General features: G+C 43.3%; 1 protein-coding gene across 1 annotated transcript in view; it reads left to right on the top strand.

Annotated features, from left to right (window-relative positions):
* The window catches only part of HMG20A (high mobility group 20A), a 107430-nt gene that overhangs the window by 59213 nt on the left and 26269 nt on the right, over nt 1-21948 (top strand). The window contains exons 5-6 of the mRNA XM_079768649.1: nt 6247-6379; nt 7767-7798. Of these exons, the coding sequence (XP_079624775.1) occupies nt 6247-6379; nt 7767-7798 (165 nt within the window). The remainder of the gene's footprint in view (nt 1-6246; nt 6380-7766; nt 7799-21948) is intronic.

The following is a 21948-nucleotide window of genomic DNA, read 5'->3' as shown; positions in this document are numbered from 1 at the left end:
AATTTTTTCCTATTCCTGATCTTTAGCTTAATTTTGATTATATCTCAAAAATAATCTCTATCAGAAAAGCAAAGAGGATGGACAGCTGATTCTTCAATTTTGTCATGTGCCTAGCAGGGTCCTTCATAGCTCTCTTCTACAACACAATAGTTTTTATACTCTTTCAGAGTCTGCTGCAAGGTGCGAGCAGGAGGGGTTCTCAACCAAAGCAGCTGCACTGGTGTTTGATTGACATGCTGAGAGTTCACATAAGATTTTTGTAGTTGTTCAATATTAAAAAGTTTATCAACATAATTTAAATTACTCCACTAAATTCAATGAAAAGTCATGAGTTAAATGAGAAAAGGTCATTTGATATAATTCTGTTCACATAAGATTTTTACTTAAAAGGTCTTTCTGCTCTGATACAATTTTTAAACTAGAGTTTAAAAATAGGCATATTTAACCAATTATGAAAAATAAAGCAATTCTTAAATTCTTTCTCTTCGAAAACAGAAATTAACCCTATTATCAAACTGAAACAAATCCATTTGTTAGAGACATTTGAGAGGAATGGAGGACAAAATAGTCATGCACTAGCTGAAATGTGCCAAATGCAGAGTGACGGTTGTGGGAGTGACTTTGGGTTAAGAAGTTCCTGGCATTGCCTTAACTGGTTTGGCTCAGTGGATAGAGCATCAGCCTGAGGACTGAAGGGTCCCAGGTTCGATTCCGGTCAAGGGCATGTACCTTGGTTGCGGGCACATCCCCAGTAGGAGGTGTGCAAGAGGCAGCAGATCGATGTTTCTCTCTCATCGATGTTTCTAACTCTCTATCCCTCTCCCTTCCTCTCTGTAAAAAATAATAATAATAAAATATTTTAAAAAAAGAAGTTCCTGGCATTCTCAGCATCTGAAAGATACTTGTATTTCTTTTATGTCTTATACTCATTTCTACCAAAATGAAAAATACTGTTGGTAATTGACTGAATTAAAAAAATTTCAAAGAGATCAGATTAAGTTGCAACTTAAAGCTCTATGTTTGTGGTAGCAAGCTAATAGAAAGCAGTGTATATATATCATCCATTGTTTCAGCTCTAATGTATAAAGGGATAGTGAGTTGTACATATAGGTTACTCTTTTCTTTTAATTTTTTTATTTCAAAATTAATGCATGCTCATGGTTTAAAATGTTTTCAGACAATACAGAATGTATAAAGAAAAAAGCAAAGTAACAGTAATTATGTCCACAACTAACCATTATTATATAGGTAGGACAAGGGTTTATACACACATGCACACTGTTGTTTTGTTTTTGTTTTGTTTTTACTTTCTTTTTTTAAATAGTTTCAAATCTAAAAAACCTTACAAACATAGTATAGTACAAAGAACACCCAAATACCCTTTACCCAGATTCATCTATTGTTAATACATTTTATCCCATATCTCTATTTGCATATGTGGTCATACTCTCTCCATCACAAGCTCCCTCACACTTTCACACACTCACACACAATACACACATGCACACAGTTGTTTTCAGAATCATTTAAGGAGAAGTTACATACATCATGGCCCTAGATATTTTTTTTTCTTCAATTTTTTTATTAAGGTATTATATGTGTACATATCTTACCATTGCCCTCCCCACACCCCCCTCCCATATATGCCCCCACCCCCCAGAGTTTTGCATCCATTGGTTATGCTTATATGCATGCATACAAGTCCTTTGATTGATCTCTTATCTCCCCCACCTCTCCCTAACCTTCCCCTTGTAATTTGACAGTCTGTTTGATGCTTTACTGTCTCTGTATCTATCTTTTTGTTCAAGATTATAATGTTCTTTATTATCCATAAATGAGTGAGATCATGTGGTATTTTTCTTTCATTGACTGACTTATTTCACTTAACATAATGTTCTCCAATTCCTCCCAGGTTGCTGCAAATGATGAGAATTCCTTCTTTTTTATGGCAGCATAGTATTCCATTGTGTAGATGTACCAGTTTTCTGATCCAGTCATCTGCTGACGGGCACCTAGGCTGTTTCCAAATCTTAGCTATGGTGAATTGTGCTGCTATGAACATAGGGGTGCATATATCCTTTCTAATTGGTGTTTCTAGTTTCTTCGGATATATTCCCAGGAGTGGGATTACTGGGTCAAATGGGAGTTCCATTTTCAGTTTTTTGAGGAAACTCCATACTGTTCTCCACAGTGGCTGCACCAGTCTGCAATCCCACCAGCAGTGCACGAGGGTTCCTTTTTCTCCGCATCCTCGCCAACACTTGTCGTTTGTTGATTTGTTGATGATAGCCATTCTGACAGGTGTGAGATGGTACCGCATTGTTGTTTTGATTTGCATCTCTCGGATAATTAGTGACGTTGAGCATGTTTTCATGTGTCTCTTGGCCTTCCTTCTGTCTTCTTTTGAAAAGATTCTATTTAGGTCTGTTGCCCATTTTTTTATTGGATCATTTATCTTCCTTTTATTAAGTTGTATAAGCTGCCTGTAGATGTTGGAGATTAAACCTTTATCAGTGATGCCATTTGCAAATATGTTCTCCCATGCAGTGGGCCTTCTTGTTGTTTTGTTGATGGTTTCTTTTGCTGTGAAAAAGCTTTTTATTTTGATGTAGTCCCATTTGTTAATTTTCTCTTTAGCTTCCATTGCCCTAGGGGCAGTGTCAGTGAAGAATTTCTTTTGGCATATGTCTGACATTTTGCTGCCTGTGGATTGCTCTAGTATTTTTATGGTTTCCCGTCTTATGTTTAAGTCCTGTATCCATTTTGAGTTTATTTTTGTGTATGGCGTAAGTTGGTGATCAAGCTTCATTTTTTTGCATGTATCTGTCCAATTTTCCCAACACCATTTATTGAAGAGACTGTCTTTATTCCATTGTATGTTCATGCCTCCTTTGTCAAATATTAATTGAGCATAGTGGTTTGGGTCAATATCTGGATTCTCTATTCTGTTCCATTGATCTATATGTCTGTTCTTGTGCCAGTACCAGGCTGTTTTGAGAACAGTGGCTTTGTAATACAGCTTGAAATCTGGTATTGAGATCCCTCCTACTTTATTCTTCTTTCTCAGGATTGCTGTGGCTATTCGGGGTCTTTTTTTATTCCAGATGAATTTTTGGAGAGTTCTTTCAAGGTCTGTGAAATATGCCGTTGGTATTTTAATGGGGAGTGCATTGAATCTATAGATTGCTTTGGGTAGTATGGACATTTTAATGATGTTGATTCTACCAATCCATGAACATGGTATGTTCTTCCATCTGTTTACGTCTTCCTCTATCTCTTTTTTCAGTGTCCTGTAGTTTTCCGTGTATTTCCCCTTAGAACAGGAACAAGACAGGGATGCTCACTCTCACCACTCCTGTTTGACATAGTACTGGAAGTATTAGCCATTGCAATTAGACAAGAAGAAGAAATAAAAGGCATCCAAATTGGAAAAGAACAAGTAAAGCTGTCTTTATTTGCAGACGACATGATATTGTACATAAAAAATCCAAAAGACTCCGTCAAAAAACTAATAGACTTAATAAATGAATTCGGCAATGTAGCAGGATACAAAATTAACGCCAAGAAATCTATGGCCTTTCTATACACCAATAGTGAACTTACAGACAGAGAGACTAAAAAGGCAATCCCATTTACCATCGCACCAAAAAAATTAAGATACCTAGGAATAAACTTAACTAAGGAGGTAAAAGCCCTAGATATTTTAATGTGTATTTCCTGAAGATAGACATATTCTTTTATAATTATCAACTTTATAATTTTATATTAACACAAAAGTTTTATCTAACCTGCCATCCATATTCCAATTTAATCAGTTGATATTACATCATTCCTTTATAAAAACTTCCCCCTCCATGCTCTGACTAGGTGGCTCAGTTGGTTGGAGCATTGTCCCTTATACTAAAAGGTTGCAAGTTTGGATTCATGGTCAGGACACATACCTAGGTTGTGGGTTTGCTCCCTTTGTCGGGGCCATACAGGAGGCAACCAGTTGATGTTTCTCTCTCACATCAATGTTTCTCTCTGTCCCTTCCTCTCTCATTGAAATCAATAAACATATCTTTGGGTGAGGATTAAAAAAAAATGTCCCCCCTTCAGTTCAGATTCCAGTCTAAGGTCAGGTTTTGTGTTTGTCAAATCTCTAGATTCCTTTAATCTGGAACATTTCTACAACTTTCTTTGTATTTGATGACATTAATATCTTTAAAAAATACAATCTCTCCTCTTTCTCTTTTTTTGTTTACTTTAAGCAGAATATTTCTCATTTTTTATTTGTCTGGTGTTTCCTCATGATTAGTTTGAGGTTATGCATTCTTGGTCAGAATATTGTAGTGGTGTTGTGTCCTTCTTAGGGTACCACAGTGTCCTTTTATTCCTAATTGGTAATGTTAATTTACAATATATTTTTTAAATTCTCCCTTATAATTAATACTAGAGGCCTGGTGCATGAAAATTCATGCACTGGAGGGGAGGGGGGGTCCCTCAGTCCTGCCTGCCTCCTCTCACAGTCCGGGAGCCCTCAGGGGCAGGAGGCGACCCGGTGATCAGAGGAAGGCAATGCCCCATCACACCTCTGCTGCTGCCACTGCCTGCAGCGCAAGCCTCGGCCGGCCCTGGTTACTTGCGCCCTGGGTGGCTGGGCAGCCACCATCTGAGGCTTGCCTGTGCCTCGGGCCAGCCCTGGGTGGCTGCGGGGCTGAGGGGACTGGGAGACTCCAGGGATTGGGTGCCGCCATCTTTGAGGGCATGTCAGTCAATTCGCATATTCCCTCCTTATTTGCTGCAGGCACCGCCATCTTTGAGGGTGGGCAGTCAATTAGCATATTCTCTCTTTATTGGCTCTGGGCACTGCCATCTTTGAGGGCATGGCAGTCAATTCTCATATTCCCCCCTTATTGGCTTTGAGCGCCACCATCTTTGAGGGTGGGTAATCAATTAGCATATTCCCTCTTTATTGGCTGTGGGCGCCACCATCTGTGAGGGTGGGCAGTCAGTTAGCATATTCCCTCTTTATTGTCTCTGGGCTCCACCATCTTTTCTTTGGGGGGGCACCGCCATCTTTGAGGGCAGGGCAGTCAATTAGCATGTTCCCTCCTTATTGGCTGTGGGCACCGCCATCTTTGTGATAGTGTGGGGGTCAATTAGCATATTCTCTCTTTATTAGATAGGAAATAGTGTATGGAGAACATGCAAATATCAGTATCAAAATTTCCCTACAGATTTTGCATTCATTGATTACTTTTGCCTGACCTAATCTTTATCATGGTGGTTGCAAAATGATCACTTTCCAACCCTAGCGCTCACTCCCAACTTACCAGTTGGCCCTCAATATTCAAATCTAAGCAAGAGCCCTCCTCCTTTCCCTATTTATATGTTTATGTGGTTGATATTTATTATAGCCATATGAATTTTTTTCTCAATGGTTTATAATTTATTACTGTACTTAAGTATTTTGGTACTAAATTATCCCAGATTTGGCCATTTGGGTGTTCCCTATATTTGGCTTTTGTGTGCAATAAGGTTTTTAACATAATTTCTGACTCTAGTTTATGTTCATTTAGAAGCAGTATTTTCATACTTTATTTCTTAAACTTAATTGATGAATGAAAAGAATAAGGCATTAAACAAAATTATGCTAGTAGATCACTAGACTTTGTTTAAATAATGAATAGCACAAAGTATGTAGATATAAGCTCTCTCACAGTAGTCTATATTAGGCCCATAGAATGAGGTCATTCTTTTTAATGTTCTTTGTGTCTTCTGGCTTTAGTGTCCCACTCTTCTGGCTTTTAAAAGGGCAATTGATGTATGAGATCATTCCCTCAGAATGGGGTGGGGAATTAGAGAAACAAAGTAATATTTCATACTTTCTCCTGGGAGGATTAAATGTGTCTATGTGGTGTGCTGTCATCTTGGGAACTCTAGAGGCCATGTAGAGTTATATATATAGGGTTAGAAAAATAACTGTAATCATCTTCTTGAGAATTTGTTATAAGAATGACCTCACTAGAATTTGTCTTCATTAAGTAAGAAAAGGAAATAGTCTATAAAAACTCAGAATCATCTATTTCTTTTACAATTTAGAGATTATACTTTTTATGATATTTTTAATTCTGCTTTAAAGCTTATTTCCCATATATTTTTCTTACCATGTTCTAATTGTCCTCTGGGTTCTTCAAATAGCTCATTGATATTTTATCTAAATAAGATCTGTTTCTTTAAAATAATTCCACATTTCTTTCCTAGCGCTACCTTGATGAAGCAGATAGAGATAAGGAGCGTTACATGAAGGAACTGGAGCAGTATCAGAAGACTGAGGCCTACAAGGTCTTCAGTAGGAAAACCCAGGACCGTCAGAAAGGCAAATCTCAAAGACAAGGTATCAGAACCAGAACCAAATATATTTGTAGTTTTCTATGTGTGATGAGCGTCACAAAGCCTACTGTTACAGTGATAAATATAAAAGATACTAGAGGCCCAGTGCACAAAATTCGTGCACTGGAGGGGGGTGTCCCTCAGCCCAGCCTGCACCCTCTCCAATCTGGAACCCCTCAGGGATCGGGCCTAAACCGGCAGTCGGACATCCCTCTCACAATCCGGGACTACTGGCTCCCAACTGCTCGCCTGCCTGCCTGCCTCATTGCCCCTAACCACTTCTGCCTGCCAGCCTGATCACCCCCTAACCACTCCCCTGCCAGCCTGATCAATGCCTAATTGCTCCCTTGCTGGCTCGATCGCCCCCAGCTGCCCTCCCCTACCAGCCTGATCACCCCAACTGCCCTCCCCTGCCAGCCATCTTGTGATGACATGGGGGTGGCCAAATTGTGACCACATGGGGGCTACCATCTTGTGACGATATGAGCACGGCCATCTTGTGACCACATGGGGACAGCCATCTTGTGACCACATGGGGGCGGCCATCTTGTGTGAGGGTGTGATGGTCAATTTGCATATTACCTCTTTATTGTATAGGATGTTTCTATCATTTCTCTATTATACTACATTCACTTAAAAGCATCATCTTGAAATTTGATTAAAATCACATTGCTCTAATTTATAAATTCCAATTGGTTTCCATACCAGTATCAACAGTCTGGCTTGTGCTCCAAGACCCTTTTTAGATGTCTGTGCTTTTTTTTTATAATTCCCAGTTTAGTCATATGTCATTTCTCCCAGCCTCAGATAATCATCCTTTTCAATCATACATTCATGTATGCGTGCATTCAAAAAAATATGTATTGAGCACCTCCTGTTATACATCAGCCTCTCATCTAGCCTTTAAAAAAGCACCAGTGAACAAGATAGACAAGATCCTGGTCTTCATGGATCTTTTATCCTACATTAAAATTGTTTCTCTCACCCTTACAAGTATTGCTTTAAGTTCCCCTCTTCAGGAAAAACTGCAAAGATGCCTCACCCACAACTAGTCTGTCATTCTTTAGTCATTGCATCTTCTCACACTTGGGCATTTTGCTTGCAAAACTATAATGTTGTGCAAACAGCCTTTGGCATATGCTTCCTTTTCACCTTCTCACTGTATTCTCCTCAACGGTAAGAACTATGTCTGCTGTTTCTCTTGTGTCTAATTGTAACCAATAAATACTGACTAACTGATTAACAAAGCCATAAGAGAAAATATCATATGTTGTGCTAGCCTACATATACCAGCAGTTTTTGTGGTTTGGCACAGTTGTTTCTTTTGGTCTAATTGTTACTCTGATTTGCTTTTTTAACTTAATGTTTTCTTACTCTTTCATATTTTTTAGATGCAGCCAGACAGGCCACTCATGATCATGAGGTAATTAGTTTTCTTTCTACATTATCTATATATATAAAACCCTAACATGCAAATAGACCAAATGGTGGAACAACTGAACAACCAGTTGCTATGATGTGCGCTGACCACCAGGGGGCGTGTGTGGAACATGGCAGGCGTCAGCAGCAGGCAACAGAGTGCGAAACATGGCAGGCATTGTCCATGGCGGAATGGTGGAGCAGGTGAGCAGGGGCACCAGACCACAGCGGGGTGCCGGTTGCTATCATCGGGGTGAGCCTCTGGTGATTACTGAAAATTCTTTGCTCCCGCACACCGTGGTCCCGCTGGGCGCTTGCACCCACTGCCAGCGACAGAGCCACGACTTATTCCCACTGCGGGTGCTGGCCCCACTCCCACCTGCAGCCGGCACTGGAGCCGCCACTCGCATCCGCTGCTGGTGCCCGGCGCTGGTCCTGATTACCCGGGGTCGTCAGCAGATGTGAGCAGCGGCTGCCAGCCCCGATCGCCCCTCGGCTTCTCCACATCCCCCTGCTCCTGAGGGGCGATTGAGGCCGGCAGCCGCCTCTCGCACCCGCTGCTGGCACTGGCCCCAATCGCTCTGCGCCGTCAGTGGGTGCGAGCGGGGCTGGCGCCGTCAGCACATGGGAGCAGCAGCAGTGGCGGGAGCTGGGCTGCTGGCAGACAGGGGACAGGGGGCGGGGCGGGAGGGGCTGGGCGGGGGCATGGGAGGATGGGCTGAGACCCGCCCTGTGCCCACCACAGCCTCACAGCCCACAGTTCCTTTCAAGGTGCACAAATTCATTCACTGGGCCCCTAGTATATATATAATGTTGTTATTTGAAAAATTGTGAAATGCTATTAGACTTTTTTTTCTTTAATTAATGGCAGAGTATTTCCTATCCCATAATTCAGATTTGGTTAGTTGCTTTACCTCAAGGATTTATAGTATGTGACAGACACTTATGTCTTGAGTGTGCTCTTGAACTATTCAACCCCTAACTCCAGTCTTTTCTTGTGGTCCAAGAATTTTAATGGCTTTAAATGCTAAAGATGGCTGGGATTTGGAGTGAAATATAAAAACGAAGAATAGCTAAAAGCTAAAATTGGACCATAGTTTATCATCATCAAATACCTTACTCTGACTCTCAAAAACAAGTTGTTATTTAGGGAATCCAGCATTTGGTTAAAATGAACTATTCAGCTACTGTGTCAACATAACACAAGTGACAATATTTGGTTCCTGTACCTCCTTTCTTCACTGGCACACATTTGTTTACTTGGCCTTTTCCCCTCCATTTGGCTCAACCTCATCAATAGACCTATGTTCTTGTGTGTGAATATAGAATTTAGGTTTGTTTGTGTTCGCTATGCTGCATAGAGAGCTTTAAATATACACTGAGTGGCCAGATTATTATGACCACCTGACATTTGTAGGCAAATTAGCCATACACTGCATCGTATGGAATATGGAAGCCGAAGGCCTGTTCAAACACCTTTGCTGTCTGAAGTTACCAAGATAAAACGTCTCCAATTCGCACAGGAACACAAGGATTGGACAGTCAAGCATTGGAAAAAAAGTCATGTGGTCCGATGAATCACGTTTCCAGTTGCATCATGCAGATGGCAGAGTGAGAATTTCACAGAAACAGCATGAAAGCATGCACCCCACATGCATGAGTACAACCCTTCAAGCTGGTGGGGGCAGTGTTATGGTTTGGGGCATGTTTTCCTGGCATGATTTGGGGCCTTTAATTCATGTGGAACAACGTCTGAATAGCACAACATACCTGAGTATCGTTGCTGATCAAGTTCATCCTATCATGTTGATGGCGTATCCCAATGGAGATGGCTTCTTCCAACAAAACAATGCGCCATGCCACGGTGCTCATATTGTGCAGGAGTGGTTTCAAGAACATGAGGGAGACTTTACCTTGCTTAGGTGGCCCCCACAATCACCAGATCTCAATCCAATTGAGCATTTGTGGGACGAAGTTAAAAGAGCCATCAGGCAGCTGGTTCCACAACCATCAAATCTCACAGAACTGGACAGTGTTATTCATCAGGCATGGTGTCAGATTCCTCGCATCACCTTTCAACATCTCGTGGAGTCAATGCCAAGAAGAATCGCCGCAGTATTGAAGGCAAAAGGTGGCCCAACGAAGTACTGATGGGGTGGTCATAATAATCTGGCCACTCAGTGTATATGTAGGCTATGGTTAATACAGCCATGTGCCACTTAACAGGGATACATTCTGAGACATGTGTCACTAGACATATTGTGGGACCATCATAAGAGTATATTACACAAACCTGGAGGTTGTAGCCTATCACACACTTAGACTGTATGTTTACCTCCATTGTATATGTGGTCCTTCGTTCACCAAAACAGTGTTATATGGCACACGACTATATGTGGTAAGAAAATAAAATTTGTAATTATTTGTCTTAAAATGCTCAGTGATGCATCATTGCTTACCAAATCACATTCAAACTCAACAGTTAAGGTCTTCTGTGATTCAGTCCCAACTACCCTTTTCAACTACTTAGCTCCCATATTTCCCATATATATCTTATGAACTTAAAAACCTTTACTTACAACTCACTGTCCTTCAAGTACCCCATCCTTCTCTGCCTCATGCTATGCTCATACTCTTTTTTTCATGAGAATACTTTTTTTCCCTTGATAATTTTTTCCATCCACCCCTCCCCCCATCATCCCATTCTTCCTCTCAGAATTCTAGTCATCAGGTTCCGTTTCCTCCTTCAAGCTTGTCCTGTTTCCTCCAGTTTCCTTTAATCCTCACAGCTCTCTCTGTTTCTCTTATGCATGTAGCTAATTTGGCCTGATGTTGAGGTTATTGAAGCGCTTCCATTATTCATACTTTAGGATTATAATTTCTTTGAAGGCATGCATAGTCTAGTTTCCATCTTGTACCCAACCCCATATCACCTAGCATGACACCCTTGCATAAGGCCATCCATAAAGACTTATTTATTTATTTATTTTTAATTGTAAAAAAAATATTTTAATTGATTTTTAGAGAGTGAGAAAGGGAGAAGGAGAGAGAGAAATATCAATGTAAGAGTGAAATATCAATCGGCTGCCTCCTGCACGCCCTCTACCAGGGATGGAGCCCATAACCCAGGAATGTGCCCTGACCAAGAATCGAACTGGCAGCCTTTCAGTGCACAAGAAGATCCCCAACCAATTGAGCCACACTGGCCAGGACTAGGACTTACTTATTTTTATACAAAACTGATTTATTGAAATAACAGTGGAAATTTATACAAAAAATTTTTTTCTGATGTATTCTTTTTTTTTTTATCCTCACCTGAGGATATGATTATTGATTTTTAGAGAGAGAAACATCAATCAATTGCCTCCTGTATGTGCTCCGACTGGGGATTGAACCCACAGCCTAGATATGTGCCCTGCCTGGGAATTGAACCCACAACCTTTTGGTGTATGGAACGACTCTCCAGCCAACTGAGTCACCCAGCCAGGGCTCTGATGTTTTCTTTCACATGTATTTGTTTTTTGGTGTTTTTGTGGGTTTTTTTTGTTTTTTTTTACTAAATCAAGGAAATCATTTCATCAAAATACTCACTTATTTATCTTGGGGTTGTAGTTTTCATAGTTTGGTATCGGTGACCTTCAGAACACTGGGAAACATTTAGACTCAAAAAGATTTATTATAAATAGATTTTATCATGAATTATAAAATGATAAACATAATAAATATTAGCATTTTATTCTTCATATAAATCCAATGTAAATGTGGTTTTAATGACATCTCTGTGTTCTAAGTAGGAGATACTATGAATTTTTTTGACTTGAAAAATTGTTTGTATGCTTTATATTTTACTTATTTATTTTTAAATTACAGTTGACATATAATACTATATTAGTTTTAGGTATACAATCTCATGATTAGACATTTATATAACTTTCAAAGTGATCACCCCCAATAAATCTGGTACCCATCTGACACCATACAGAGTTAATACAATAATCTATATAATAAAAGCCTAAGTGGTCCTCTTGCCCTCACGTGCGATGTCATCACAAGATGGCTGCCACAAGATGGCTGTCACAAAGATGGCCGCCACAAAGATGGCCACGCGTGCACAGTGGAGGCGGGGCCTGGCGGCTGCTCCGCATGGTGAGGCCTGGGGGTCCCATGGCTCCGCGCGGCTTGGAGGAGGCTGGTCCCAGCATCTCTGCCGCCTTGCATGAAGGAGGCGGGTCCTGGCGGAGGAGGCAGGTCGCAGCAGGGTAGGGCAGTTGTGGGCGATTGGGCCAGCAGGGGAGGGCAGTTGGGGGCAATCAGGCTGGCAGGGGAGCAATTAGGCGTCAATCAGGCTGGTAGGGGAGCAGTTAGGAGGCGATCAGGCTGGCAGGCAGAAGCAGTTGGGGGCAGGCAGGCAGGGGAGTGGTTAAGAGCTAGCGGTCCCAGATTGTGAGAGGGATGTCCAACTGCCGGTTTAGGCCCGATCCCACCAGACCTAAACCAGCAGTCGGACATTCCCCGAGGGGTCCCAGATTGGAGAGGGTGCAGGCTGGGCTGAAGGACACACACACACACACACACACACACACCATGCACAAATTTCATGCACCGGGCCTCTAGTATTTTATTTCCTTTGCTGTACTGTTTTGTAACTACCAATTTGTACTTCTAAATCTCTTCACCTTTTTCATTCATCTCAACTCCCCTCCCATCTGGCAACCATCAAAATTTCCTCTGTATCTATGAGTCTGTTTCTGTTCAGCTTGTTCATTTATTTTGTTCTTTACATTCCACATGTAAGTGAAATCATCTGGCTTCTGTTTTTGTCTTACTTATTTCACTTAGTATATAATAACCTCTAGGTTCCATCCATGTTGTTGCAGCTGGCAAGATTTCATTCCTTTTTTATGGTTAAATCATATTCCATTATACACATACACCACTTCTTTATCCATTCATCTATTGATGGGCACCCAAGTTGCTTCCATAGCTTGGCCATTGTAAATAGTACTACAATAAAGATAGGGATATATATGTCTTTCAATTTAATGTTTTGGGGTTCTTCAGATAAATATCCTGAAGCGGAGTTTCTGGGTGCTTCGTTGTCTTTGTTTTAAAGTCTATTTTGTCTGGTACAAGTATTGCTACCCCAGCTTTTTTGTTTGTTTGTTTGTTTCCATTTTCATGAAATATCTTTTTCCATTTCTTTCAATCTGTGTTTGTCTTTTGATGTGGAGTGAGTCTCTTGTAGACAGTATATGTAAGGGTCTTGTTATGTTATCCATTCTGTAACTGTATATCTTTTAATGGAAGCATTCAATCCATTTGCATTTAAAGTAATTGTTGACAAATATGTATTTACTAGAGGCCCGGTGCACGAAATTCGTGCACGGGGGTGGAGTGTCCCTCAGCCCAGCCTGCACTCTCTCCAATCTGGGACCCCTCAAGGGATGTCCGACTGCCCGTTTAGGCCTGATCCTAGGATCGGGCCTAAACGGGCAGTCGGACATCCCTCTCACAATCCAGGATTGCTGGCTCCAAACTGCTTGCCTGCCTGCCTTCCTGATTGCCCCTAACTACTTCTGCCTGCCAGCCTGATCACCCCCTAACCACTCTCCTGCCAGCCTGATCAGTGCCTAACTGTTCCCCTGCCAGCCCAGTCATCCCCAACTGCCTTCCCCTGACAGCCTGGTCACCCCCAAATGCTCTCCCCTCCATATTACCTCTTTAGTAGATAGGGTTTTTTTCTTTAACATATTGGACAGTGTACCTGCCGTGGTCTTCACAAACCAGTAAAAATGTAAACCCAAACTAAAAGTGTCATAAAATAAACTTAAACAGGAATTTCATGAAAGGTGATATGATGTGGTTGTTTCTTCCTTAGAAAGGTGATATGATGTGGTTGTTTCTTCCTTTTTTTTTCTTTTTCTTGATGTTTCAACTTTTGTCCTTTCTTTCTTTTTTCCTTTTATTCCTTTTTGTCCTCTCTTTATCTTAACTTTTCCGTTGGTAGAATTGTCAGTACTTGAATCTGTCTTGCTTCCAGAAGACAAAGAAGAGGGAAACACACAGTCATCTGAAGAAAAAGATGATCTATGATGGGATTGGTGGTGTTTCTGGTTTTGCTCTTTTCCCGGTTTGATTGTCATTTCTGCTGGCCCCAGCATCTTCAGAACTTGTGCATGGGCACTTCTTATTCATGTCTACAAAACCTCCCTGCCTTGGTGAAAACTGTAGGGGAAAAGGCCTTCCTGGGTGGGCTCAAGCCCTGCCCAAGGTGCTGAGGAACCAGGGTGGGTAGCACTCTGCACCGCCGACCTCGGGGTACTCTCCAGTAATGTAACTGCAATGTCCAGGTTTGCCTTCAGAAATTAGTTGTAAGTTACTTCCCATGTGAAACCCTACCTCAGACATTTCCATGTGGTTCCTAAAGATTTTAAACAAAACCCATTTACCTCCCTAACCTGGTCAGAAGTTTCTACCCAATGGGAGAGGTTTGCCGGGCAGCATCGCCCAGATATCACCGCCCATCTGGAATCACTCTGCTGGTGGCAAGGGAAGTTCCAAGGCTATAGTGTGTGGGGGGGATCACTCCATGGGGGTGCACCCTGACACCCCAGGCTGCCTCTTGGAAGGAATAGCTCTGGGGGGCACGGCTGCCTCCCAGGCCTACACCCCCCAGCTGCAGATGGGAGCTGATCTCAGAGGGGGCGGGGTGGGGGGATGGGGAGGGAGGTGTATAGGCAGCTCCTGGGTCTCCCAGGCCCACAGCCCAGGCTGGGACAGGCAGCAGATGGCTCCTGCCCTGCACGGGCCGCTGTGGGCAGCTGATCGCGCCGGCCTTGCGCAGTCGCCTCCCAGACCCACAGCCCGGGCCTCCACGGGCAGCTGATCTTGCCTGCCGGTACTGGTGCCTCCCAGACCCACAGCCGGGCCTCGGCAGGCAGCTGATTGTGCACGCCTTGCACGGGCGCCTCCCAGACCCACGGCCCAGGTCGCAGAGGGCACCTGATGGAGGCGGCCATGTGCAAGTGCCTCCCAGACCCACAGCCCAGGCATCCGTGGGCAGCTGATCTCACCGGCCCAGTACTGGCGCCTCCCAGACCCACGGCCTGGGTTAGGGCGGGCAGCTGGGCAGCTGATTGCCCCGGCTGTGCTCCGGTGCCTCCCAGACCCACGCCCGGGTCGGGGCAGGCAGCTGATGGAGGCGGCCGTGCGCGGGCGCCTCCCAGACCCACGGCCCGGGTCCGGGCAGGCTGTTGATGGAGGCGGCCGGTCGCGGGCGCCTCCCAGACCCACGGCCCGGGTCGCGGAGGGCAGCTGATGGAGGCAGCCGTGCGCGGGCGCCTCCCAGACCCACGGCCCGGGTCCCGGAGGGCTGCTGATGGAGGTGGCCGGTCGCGGGCGCCTCCCAGACCCACGGCCCGGGTCCCGGAGGGCAGTTGATCGAGGCAGCCGGGCACGGGCGCCTCCCAGACCCACGGCCCGGGTCGCGGAGGGCAGCTGATGGAGGCGGCCGTGCGCGGGTGCCTCCCAGACCCACGCCCGGGTCGGGGCAGGCAGCTGATGGAGGCAGCCGTGCGCGGGCGCCTCCCAGACCCACGGCCCGGGTCCCGGAGGGCAGCTGATGGAGGCGGCCGTGCGCGGGCACCTCCCAGACCCACGGCCCGGGTCCCGGAGGGCTGCTGATGGAGGCGGCCGGTCGCGGGCGCCTCCCAGACCCACGGCCCGGGTCCCGGAGGGCAGTTGATCGAGGCAGCCGGGCACGGGCGCCTCCCAGACCCACGGCCCGGGTCGGGCCACCAGGTGATCATGGCGGCCATGCGCGGCGCCTCCCAGACCCAAGGTCCGGGTCGGAGGCAGCTGATCATGGCGGCTGTGCAAGGGCGCCTCCCAGACCCATGGCCAGGTTCAGGGCTAGGAGAGGATCTGGCCGGTTGGCAAAGCCGCCTCCTAGGCCAACAGGCTGGGCTGCTCGCTGCCTGCTCTCAGCAGCAGCCTTCCCTGGGACTGGGGGACTCCTGCGGGCCTGAGAGGACTGGGCGCCGCCATCTTGTGTCTATGGGCGCCGCCATTTTGTCGTGGAGTGATGGTTAATTTGCATATTACTCTATTATTAGATAGGATTGTCATTTTAATACTCATAATTTTTATCTCTTTTTCTTGAAGAAGACCCTTTAATATTTCTTGTAATACTGGTTTGGTGGTAATGAAGTTCTTTAGTTTTTCCTTGTCTGGGAAGCTGTTTATTTGCCCTTCTATTGTAAAGAATAGCTCGGCTGAATAATCTTGGTTATAGGTTCCTGTTTTTAATCATTTTGAGTATTTTATGCCAGTCCCTTCTGGCCTGAGAAGTTTCTGTTGAGAAATCAGATGATAGTTATATGGGCGCTCCCTTGTAGGTAACTACTGCATTTCTCTTGGTGCTTTTAAGAATCTCTCTTTGTCTTTAACCTTTGGCATTTTAATTAGGATGTGTTGGTGTAGGCCTCTTTGGGATTATCTTGTTTGGGGCTCTCTGCACTTCCTGGACTTGTATGTCTATTTCTTTCACCATGTTTGTAACGTTTCCCATCATTATTTTTTCAAATGGGTTTTCAATTTCTTGCTCTCTCTCTTCTTCCAGCACCCACATGATTTGAATGTTGGTATGCTTTAAGTTGTCCCAAGAAGCTCCTTACACTATTCTCATTCTTTTAAAATTCTCATTTCATTTTGCTCTTCTGATTGGCTGTTTTCTGCTTTCTTACTTCCAAATCGCTGATTTGATCCTCTGCTTCATCTATTGTTGATTCCCTCTAATGTATTCTTTATTTCAGTTAGTATATTCTTTATTTCTGACTATTTGTGTCCTTTTTTTTTTGTATGGTTTCCATATCCTTTTTTATGCTGTTGAAGTTCTCACTAAGTTCTTTGAGCATCCGTATAACCATTGTTTTGAACACTATATCTGGTCATTTGCTTGCCTCCATTTCATTTAGTTCTTCTTCTGGAGTTCTGTTCTCTTTCATTTTGGACATGGTTCTTTGTGTCCTCATTTTGGCTGCTTCCCTATGATTGCTTTTGGCACATACTTGCAGGCCAATGGACTGTAAGGACTAGCTGCAACTATAGCAGAGGAGCTACTGTGCAGGTATCAACACCACAGAGCAGGCTTCCAGGGGGGCTTTGGAGCTCACCAAGTATGTAGCTCGTAGAGGTAATTGGGCTGTAATCAGTATGGCCTCAAGCTGTCCACCAAGTGGATACTTGAGCCAAGGTCAACCACTGCCTGTGCCCTGCCCAGAGCCACCTGGCATGAACTACAGAGTAATCTGCAGATGTCTGCTACTTGTGTTGGACTTGAAGGTGCCTGGGAGAGGTCAAGCTGCGAACCAGGGCTGTCTACTGCTAGTGACAGGCCTGGGGCCACTTAGCAAGAGGTATGCAGTATACAGAGATCAGATGCTGCTTTTTAAAGAGATTTTAGGAAAGTCCCAAACATGAGCCAAGAGAGGCCATTTGTATGAAAAAGTCACTGGAAATGGTTTGGGTGGGCCTGCAAATTGGGTGGGGCAGAATCTCAGGAAATCACCAGGGCAGGACAAATAGTGTTAGCCATGTTGATGGAGAATCATATATAGTGCTCACCCTACTGGCTCTGTGGGAGCAGAGCTCAGCAAAGGAACAATGGTCTTTACCAGTACTTTTGTCTTAGGGAGAGCTGCCTCCCCACCCCTCATCGTGAAGCCAGACAATTCATTTCCTCCCCATATGTCCCTTGGTGCCTTTCCAGCTGCTGCCCCAGCACTGAACTTCAGAATGGGACCGGCCCCTTCCTCATCTTTGCCCCTCCTACCAGTCTAGATGTGGCTTCTTTCTTATATCCTTAGTTATAGGAATTCTATTCAGCTAGACTTTAGGTGGTTTTGAATGATGATTGTTCTGCAGTTTAGGTGAAATTTTTATGTGGTTGTGGGAGGTTACAAGTACTGCACTTACCTATACTGCCAACTTGACCAGAGGTCTCTGTATGCTTTATATTTTGAATCATAATTGTGTTGTGTTCGAAGCTTTCCATATTGCCGCATACTTGTATGATTATTTATTTTCTCTTTTTCCGTGTCTCCCCCCCCTCCCGTGCCACACACACACCAGTGTCATGCCATTTCTGTACTTCTTTTTTTCCTATTAAGAATTTTTTCTAGCCTCTTTATTCCAAATGGTTAAAAAGAGAATTCAGATAGTAATCTAAAACACTTTTTCATCAATTACTGGCTCCTTTCATCACTATGGATTTTGCTGGCCAAACCATATTTGACATTTTTGTCTTCACTAAAGTTGATAGTTGCAGTCCATAAAGATTTAGTAGATTTAGTCATAGAAGATGCTGATGATTTGAGAAATGAAGCTTTTTATTAAAATACATTCTTTAGTATGGTATGAGTTTCTATGGTTTATGAAAAGGAATAGTCTCTGTGTGATTTCCCGGTTTCAGGAATAGAGATATGTTAATCCAAAAAAAAAAGAGGGGTCGGGGGGAGTAGATGGAGAGCCAGAGTAGTTTCTCAAATGAATAGATTTATAGAGCCTACATCAGGATAAAGCTCTCTTAGTAAGGTTATTGACCCAATTAATGTCCTTCACTTTATCCGTTTTTATTGTTCATTGAATAATATCTTCACTAAATTGGGTAATTTCAAAACAGTTGTAATAAAAAACTGATTTGACAGTTATTAAACATAGTTACTGGTAACCGATGTTTGGTGCCAATTCAGCACCAACAAGAATAGCTAATTTGGGATGAGGTGAAGAAGGAAACTTTATTTACTAGCAAAAAGCTCAGTTGTGATACAGCCAAGCCCCTCTCCAGCTAGACAGCTCCATTCTACTTGCCGGTCTGCTTTCTGCTGCACTAATCTGCTCCGCTGTGCTTTGGTCTGCTCTGTTCTGTGCCAGTGAGACATTTTCAGGGTTTCAGCTTAGCCAGAGAGATGCAGTCTTCAGTCTTTGGTGAAAAAGGAAAATGAGCCTCCAGAGCCAGAGTGGAGCTGTCTTACATGGACAAAAGTATGTGCTCCTGGTCTCCAATTGGTCCTTCCTTATGCAAATGAGGACTCTAAATCCTTGCACTTTGATTGCTCCAAAAGGCACTGTCCTGAATGGTCAGATTAGAGCCACTCTGATTGGTTGAAGCTGTTGAAGCCCGATTGGATTGGGGGAAATCTCAGTCCTATTGGTTGAAATAGGATTTCAGGAACTCCTTTATAAGGGCTGGCTTAGATCCAGAAAGTGCAGACAGGCAGTTCAATGCAGGCTTCTCCCTGAAGAGAGGTTTGCATGAGAAGGCCTCTGTGTAGAAATGGCTGCTATGATCTGTGTGTTTGTGTGTGTTTTTTATTTGAGCCCATACTCTGGCTTCTCTTCAGAGCATATAAATCTTAAACCTTTTACTAAAATTTTAGCCCAGTTAACCCCAGGAGCCCTTCTTAGTAGGTGTCTTTTTTTCTTAGGGCTCACATTACACACTGATTTCCTTACATATAGCATCTTAGTATAATAGGAGTTTGGAAAAATAAGAAAGTACTATGAGTAAAAAGCAGCCACAGAAGGCCCCATGGAAAGAGGAAATGAATCAGGACTTAAAGATGACCCAAGTTTTATGGGGGCACCTCAGGGTGGGTAAAATGGGTTGAGTAGAGCTATGAGTAAGTTATAAACCAGAAAGTATCTTGTTAAGTGACAAAAACATCATAGATTCTAAATACATGATTATTAGGAGTAAAATGACAAATTAATAGAATAATCTTTGAACTCACTTAAAAATACTAAGATCTCAAAATCCTTTCAACTGACCTCATTTTGTTGATGAGGAAAGTGACTTGCTTAAGACAGGAAAGAACTTCCCCAGAATCACTACTGAATTAGAGGCAGGAATGAAACCCAGGCCTCTGTATCCCAGTCTAGAATTCTTGGCAGCACATGCCAAACTATCTATAATAATAAAAGGGTAATATACTAATGAGAATGGACATATTCCGGACATCCTTCCTGCTGAAGCAGGGGCCGGAGGGAAGCCAGCCCAGGGCCCAGGTGCCAGAGGGAAGCCAGTGCCTGCAGCTGGGGGAAGGAAGGCCCACTCTTGCACGAATTTCATGCATCGGGCTTCTAGTATGGAATGAACTAGACAATGTTGAAAGTTAAAATGTGCTGGGTTATCTGAGATGTCAGCAAAATTTGTTGCCCGTTAAGACAGAAAGGATATGGTTTGTGTATAGTAAGAAACATATTGTGTTTGTAAATGGAACTTGGATTCCTTAGACATTGTTACCAAGGCAGGTACTGAAGAAAGCTAAAGAAATACTAACCTGAAAGCCTTTCAAGCCATTCTGTATAGCCGAGGGACACTACAGCCCGGCACACAATATTAAATCTATTTTCTAAAGCAAAGGGCACTAAAGAGAAGCCTATCACATGAAATTCTGTCCCTGAGCCTAGGTCACAGCAAAATAGATTCAGTTTAGAAGGACCCCTGTTCTCTCACTCTCTGCACAATATATAGAATTAAAAGTCAAAGGAAAGAGCATTCTTGCTCCTCTCAAATCCAAAACCAGCCAGCTAGACCCAGAATTCAGTACAGTGTTACTCAAGAAAGTGTCTACATCTCATGTAAGGACCAAGATAGAGACAATAATTTTCTTTCTCCTTTAATTTATGAGAAATGACAAAATGACAGCCTGAAAAAATTAGACTCTTTCAATGAAGAGGTAATAAAAGCTTTATGATTTTAATCCCTTAAGCAGTCCTTGGAGCAGTTTAAGTATATCTGAGCCCCCAGGAGGACCATTCAGTAATGGGAAAGTGCTGATGCTTTTTATTACCACTCTTTAGTTAGAATTTCTCTATTGCCATTCAGAGACTGAATAGTTTCATTTAATTACTTCAGTGTTTCTTATTTTGCACTCTTAAGAATCTGTACCAAGAGGCATGTGTTAATGCCCCTACCTGGTGCTGAACTTTGCCCTTATGTAGTTAGCTTAGTTTGAACCTTTCTGGCAAAAAGAAGATAGTTAACTTTCTGAGAAAACTCAGGGACTTTGAGAAGCTCTTGGTACCATGGCAATGCTCACCTACCCGTCTAACTAGCAGATACTTAGACTTATGTCTAAGTAACTGATCTCAGTTAAGTAGAAGAATGAACAAGTCAGACATTAAAGTCCTAAAACTTTATCCTAACTCGTTTGTGGACTTATGCTTTATCTGTTCTGCCTTGAACATGTTAGAATTGTGAATTTCGTAAGTTTTCTGTTTACTTGCAGCAACCCAGTAACAGAGTTAAAGCATATGGTAAACCAGCAAAATCAAGAGAAAGCCACTGTGAAATATGTATAAGATCCCTTCTGGAATCAGCCTTTCTTGCCCATACATTAGTTATCTTTGAAATTCATTAGGAATTGGCTTGAATTAGAGCTTTGCAGATTGAAACTGGGGGTTTCTTTCTTTCTTTCTTTCTTTCTTTCTTTTTTTTAGTATCTTTTTATTGATTTTAGAGAGGAAGGAGAGGGAGAGATAGAAACATCAATGATGAGAGAGAATTATTTATCAGCTGCCTCCCACATGTGTCCCCCCCCCCCCCCCACACACACACACACACACTATGGATCAAGCCTACAACCCCAGCATTTGCCCTGACCTGGAATCGAACCATGACCTCCTGGTTCATAAGTCAGTGCTCAACCACTGAGCTACAGTAGCCAAGCAAAACGGGGGATTTCTTTTTTTTTTTTTAATATATTTTATTGATTTTTATGGAGAGGAAGGGAGAGGGATAGAGAGTTAGAAACATCGATGAGAGAGAAACATCAATGAGCTGCCTCCTGCATACCCCCTACTGGGGATGTACCCACAACCAAGGTACATGTCCTTGACTGGAATTGAACCTGGGACCCTTCAGTCCTCAGGCCGATGCTTTATCCACTGAGCCAAACCCATCAGGGCGAAAACGGGGGATTTCTATGATACTTTTGTTGTTTTTAAATTTTTATGGGAAACTTTGCTTGCTTGCTTTAAGAGGTAAAAGGAAAATTTCCCCAGTCATTTTTCAGACTTCTGTTTAGATGCCTCTCTTGATCAGCTGCCATTGACAGGAAGTTCACATTCCCAGCCCCCTTACAAAGTGGA

The sequence above is a fragment of the Cnephaeus nilssonii genome, assembly GCF_951640355.1.
Source record: "Cnephaeus nilssonii genome assembly, chromosome: 4".
Taxonomy (NCBI): Eukaryota; Metazoa; Chordata; class Mammalia; order Chiroptera; family Vespertilionidae; genus Cnephaeus; species Cnephaeus nilssonii.
This window is presented reverse-complemented; position numbering and strand designations above follow the sequence as displayed.